The following is a 6,024-nucleotide window of genomic DNA, read 5'->3' as shown; positions in this document are numbered from 1 at the left end:
ATTGTTCAATTATATATTTATAATATAATGTCATATAATTAATTAAATAAAGCTAATACTTAAAGTTTTTAATTTTAAAATTTAATTTATTTTCATTAACTATTAGCTATAATTAGTATATGAATTTTTGTATCTAAATTTTATTTTTGATTACATATTTTATATTATTAAATATCTATTTAGATCACGAAAATGGGAAAATAATATTTTACGGTTTTATTATTTAATAAATTGATGTCCAATATTAATATGAAATTTTAAGTCGCTACTATTTGTAAAAAAATACAATTGAATAATTAATACGATATGGTTGTACGAAATAATTTAAACATGTTTTCCCAATAATATAATAACAAAAAAATCGTTAGCTTCTATAATCATATGAAAATAACATGATCAATAGTACATTTTATAAATGGATGGAAAATATTCTAATATATTAATATCGTAACAAAATAACACGTTTTACAGTACATAAAAATAAAATAAAAATGGTGATGGTGATACTGGGCGTTGGATAAATTATAGTAAAATTGTTATGTCCTATATTAATATAATAACAAAAACAAATGTTATTTAAATATTATAATTTTTTTCCGTGTGGCGACGGATAAACGTCAAAACTCGAAGTATAAACTATTACATTATAGATGGTTGAAATTATCTTTTTGAACAACAACAATAATAATAATAATAATAATAATAATAAATAATAAATACTACTAATTAATAATATAATAAATAATCGTATCATAACTATGAGATTAACACATGGTGTCAAATAACATGTTAATTTTAACTTTTGTAATTTTATCTTTAATATGGCTTGTTATAAGATCTGTAAGCCAAAATCTGACTTGCAGCAGCAGCAGCTTCTGACGACGACGATGCAGATCTTTTGTCCCATCCACCACCACCCGAACTTCCACCCGATGGCCACCCGGAAGACGATCCGTGACTTTCATGGACCATGTGTTCGCCGCCACCTCCAGATTTCGATAGGAGTTTCTTGAGGGTGATTATCAGTGATAGAATCAGTGCTATTTTGCTGATGATCAACGCTTTGCCGGCCATCAAAAACAGTAGGCCAAGCGCCAGTGGTATGATCATCATTGCCTTCATACCCATCGCTGTCATCATCATTCCCATGGTTTTCTTCATTTTTCCACGACCTTCACAAACATTTACCCAGAAGTATTAAGATAGACAACAATTATTATTTTATATAACTTAAACTTAAAAAAAAAAAAAAAAAAAAATTGACTTAAATTTAATATAAAACATATTGTTTATACATTTATTTCATCTAAATACGAAGACTAAATATATTTAAAAACAAACATACGAAAATACGTAGGAAAAGCCTTAAACTATATGTCAACATGTTTCGGAAATCGCACGAGCGAAACATTCTACGATGACAAATGTGACAAATGTTTAGTAAAATAAATATATATGGAAAAATTAAAGTACGAGCTGTTTGCAAGGACGACTCGTTTTCATGCGCCGATATCAGTATAAAAAAAAAAAAAAAGGAAAAACGCATATTATTGTTAAGAATGATTCGTAACCCTAGATTTATCGTTATTGTTGTCATTGTCGTCATTGTGTTGTTCATATCATGTGTAATTAACGCCGCCCTGGCGAAAGGAATTATTACAAATAACGCACACACACACACATACATATAATTACATATTTATATTATTGTAAAATTGTATGTAGGTATGTTGAGCGGTACGTTTGTCCGAATGGAGTACGCTCTCGTATTAGTGACGGACTGACATACACACACATACACACACACATTCTTTTTCTCTCTCTCAAGCGCTTGCGATATTATTGTTATACTATTTTAATATTATAGATATATTGAAGAACATAATATATAATATTTCAATATACATATATATGGTACACTAATTCCGTTTCGGTTTGTTTAGTATTTTCTTTTGCATTTTAATTTGATATTTGAATAATCGCTGCGCGTCAAATGTGTTGTACTATCAGAACAAAAAACACGAGCCACCCGTTTGTGAAAATATGTGGCACAGACATGCACTTATGCCACACAGTTTTATGATCCTCGCCTGATCACTACAATAACAATATCTTACACGTGTTCCGCCGTCAGTCTATCTAATAGACTAACTGCAGATCTATAATCATTATACCTACCCTTAGTCTCTCTCTTTCTCTCTCTTTCTTTATATATATATACATTTTAACGATTCAATATTATAAACTTTAATGATAAAATTAAAATATGAGCTCATATGCTGCAGATGAATAATAAAGTAACGAAGAAAAAAATGTTCAATTATAAAAGCATTATATGATAATATATTCTTACATACTATCATAGTTCAATGCTCTTCAAGCATTCTACATTCAATCCAAATGAAACTGTACACAAATATTTTGTTTTTAAATCTTTACAGTTTTAGATACTAGACATATGAATGTATGAATGTGGTTTTTACTTTATGTGTAATTTTTAGTAAGCTTTTAAAATATTTTGTCAATTAATTTTAAGTGATATTATAAAATAATTATTGTATAACTTGTGTAAAAACAATTATTATAAATAACATTATATTTTATCAGAAATAATCTACCTGCATTTGAAAAGATTTGAGTTTTCAATTCGAACAAAAGTTTAAGTTCTAAAACTCTGGTAAATATACCATAGAGTAATGTTATTATTATTTTTTTTTTTTATAATAATTATATTTTTAAATATTTAGAAACATGGTCATGAATTATTGAAGAGAAATCAAAGTATTCTAATAATAACTTATAAATTTATTTCATGAAACTATATTGTATTGAATTTCCTTTTAATATAAATAATAAAATAGGTATTTTTAGTCATTTAAATTCGATAAACAATTCATTTGGTTAATGTTTCTATAGTTGTTATTGGCTGACTATTACAAATTTAAAATCTAGGATGACTACTCTAAATCGGTTAATTGAGTTATAAAAATGAAAAAATCGTAAATATCTATATCCCGTCCAATATCAATATTTTAAAATAAAAACAGAAGTCATTTTTATTAATATTTTTTTTTTAAATTTCAACTTTTCACATAAGATTAATCTTGATACATCAATTTATAATACTTATTATGCCTATGGGTTTGCATACGTATTTATTTAAAATCTTTTTTACCTTCTTCCAAGGCTGTCCTTAACTCTTCCGGTGTGACTTCAGGTAAACCAACTTTAACAACCCGGCCGCTGAAAAGTCCGACTGCCTTTTCGTAGAGCATTTGGTTAAGTGTTTCGTCTGGTTTTGTCTGGAGTTCACGTTCGTTAACTATTGGACCCTGGTCCGACCGTTGTCGACGGTGAGTTAAGTCTCCATTGACCAGGGTTAGTGATCCAGTTACAGGTAACGAGTCGTCCCGTGACATACGGTCCATTGTTACGATTGCCTTGGCTTTGAGACATGTGATGAAATTGTCTACACCGCCTCCATCGTCGCCGTCGCCGGATCGTAACCCACAGTAAGCTTCAGAACGGTCTCCTAACGCTAAAATCACCACCGCACACATTAACACTACAGATAATCGGCTCATTATACGTAGTATCAGCAAATCTTCTACACACGAATTGTCACTAGACCCGGTATCGAGTTATGTTTGAAAATTACCGTACGTCGAGTACAATATAATAATACAATAATGTTTTGTTAAGTTAAACGCGTAAAGATATAGATTTCGACAGTTGATGGTTTGTGCAATCACTTCGACTGCAGATGTAGATGTTTCGATGCCAGAAGGCGCACTGTTAGCTGGGTTTCCCGACCATTCAATATATATACTACCGCTACGACGCGGGGAGCGGAAAACGCGCACGAGTCACAACGGCTAGGTCCGCTCTTAGCCGACGCCCCTCCGAACGTGCACTTGACCTCTTACATTGTGCTTTCTTCTTATTCTCTCACGATTTTTGTTCGTGGAGTCTACGATGTGGACCAATGATTGTAATATTGTCTTAGCAGGGTCGCCGTGGTAAGGGGGTGGGTGCGGGATAATAGTCACCAGAGTAGAATGTAATATGTTATTATTTCACCTCGGGCATGTCCATATAGAATCCTATTTGGCCGTTTTCGCGAAATAAATGTTCATTTAATTTTAGGCTACCCAAACGTCTACTATATTATAATAATTCTTTTTTGTGATAATGCGTTTTTATTACGTGTAGGCTGGAAGACTTTCACGCGTTGTGAGTTGATGTTGATCATTTGGATTTCGCAGTAAATCGAAAATCGCAATAAAGTAGTATGAAAGAGCTTACAAATCAGTTGAAATTGGTTTTTATTTTTAATACGATTATTCTCCCATCCGATTTCCAATATTTATTTTACTATTTTTTTCGTTGTTATAAGTAGGTATATGTGTATAATAAATAATGTTTTATAGTTAAAAATAATAATAGTCTCGCAGTGAGTTTGTATATATTGTATTTCTTACATTAGAACACTTTATAACTTGAACCTTATGTGAGCATGTTCTTATTTAATTTAATCATGATATTTAATTTATTTTAAATTAAGCTTCATTGAAAACGTATACTATTCTTTATTATTTTATTATTAAATTTAATTAGTTCTTTGTTATTTTTTTTAATTTCATTTGAATTATTTCACGTTTTTATAAAACAAAAAAAAAAACATGAAAAACCAAACCATTTAAATATACAAATATTGATCATAGCTCTGAAATAATAGGTCTCTCTTTATCACTGTCAATGTAAAAACAACATAAGTCAGTCACAATAAGCACCATACGAAATATCATGATAATATTATTAGTTGTTATAATCCTACATCTTTGTTGTATATACGATATATCAATGTACAGTAAAATGTACACATTTCAAAAAATCTGTCACGTAAATCTCTCGTCTTGTGCATTTCAGATTCTTATAAGATAAGATTATTTCGAATCAACATACACCGACGTCCATAAGATTACAAGATTTCTGTCTTGTTATAATATTATTATTTTTTTTTCACAACCACTAAAAATGCATATAATTTTTATAAATTTAAAATATTTTTGTTGTTTACTGAAATTATTCTTGTTTATTCGGTTTCTTCAGTTCTATTTTTGTTTATAAAATGCTAACTACTAGTTTTGTCCGTAAATTTAAATAATTTTATAATTGAGACAACAAAACCTACATTGTATTTGTTAAATTTTTACATTGAATGTTGCATTAATTTGATTATTTATTTATTTATTTATTGTTAATGATTATTATACAACATTTTTGAATTTTTCTTCTACCAAAATATGAATAATAACACAAAATACGTATCAACGTATTGTTCTTTTTTTTGTAAATTTTATCAAAATTATGATTGTAAAATAAATATTACAATTTAAAATCTTTTTTAAATGTTGAATAGAATTATAAATAATAATATCTAAGTATCTAAGTACAATATAATATAATAGTTATGACCTAAAATAATATCGCTTAATATGTAGGTACATATTTACCTACCTATTATTAAACTGTAATTATATTTTTTGGATTTGAACATAGCAAAATATTATTATAACTTACGTGTATAAACGTGCAACACGTCGTATGTAAATGCAAAAGGATGTTATACACTTTCCATCCAGCACAGTAATACGTTTTTTCGTAAATTATGTTTCTTTCTTCTTGGGAACATAATATCCCAAAACAAAAGTGTATCAAGTCTACACGTCTTTGACAAAGACAAATAATAACATATATAACTCCTATGTATAATAAGATGCGAGAAATTTATTCTCACGTATGCAGTGGATAAAACGATTAAGAAGTAGATATAAGAATAAAATATTATTATAATCGCACGCGATTTCTCTGTATGTGCACAATATAATATTATTAAAATATGTATTATACATTAGATGATGTTTATGGTTTTGTTCGCGGATGACAAAACTGCGAGTCAGTATACGATATTGTAATCCTTAAAATAATATGATAACGCTTAGTTACATTATTATAATATTT

General features: G+C 28.7%; 1 protein-coding gene across 1 annotated transcript; it reads right to left on the bottom strand.

Annotated features, from left to right (window-relative positions):
* Positions 1–349: 349 nt before the first annotated feature.
* Positions 350–3,807, bottom strand: LOC112594131. Its single transcript, XM_025338780.1, has 2 exons — positions 3,176–3,807; positions 350–1,172 (listed from the first exon to the last, which is right to left on the bottom strand). Exons 1-2 carry the CDS (start codon positions 3,582–3,584, stop codon positions 817–819), a joined length of 765 nt encoding a protein of 254 aa, XP_025194565.1. The 5' UTR covers positions 3,585–3,807; the 3' UTR covers positions 350–816.
* Positions 3,808–6,024: the final 2,217 nt, after the last annotated feature.

This window comes from Melanaphis sacchari, unplaced genomic scaffold (genome assembly GCF_002803265.2).
Source record: "Melanaphis sacchari strain LSU unplaced genomic scaffold, SCAv2.0 Contig0_pilon_pilon, whole genome shotgun sequence".
Taxonomy (NCBI): domain Eukaryota; kingdom Metazoa; phylum Arthropoda; class Insecta; order Hemiptera; family Aphididae; genus Melanaphis; species Melanaphis sacchari.
Note: the sequence above shows the minus strand (reverse complement) of the source record. Positions and strands in the feature narration are given on the sequence as shown.

Coding starts and splice junctions, on each gene's coding strand:
- LOC112594131 (XM_025338780.1), bottom strand. CDS start 3,584: ATGAGCCGATTATCTGTAGTGTTAATGTGTGCGGTGGTGATTTTAGCG. Junction 1,173..3,175: donor AAGGACAGCCTTGGAAGAAG/GTAAAAAAGATT, acceptor ATGTTTGTGAAG/GTCGTGGAAAAATGAAGAAA.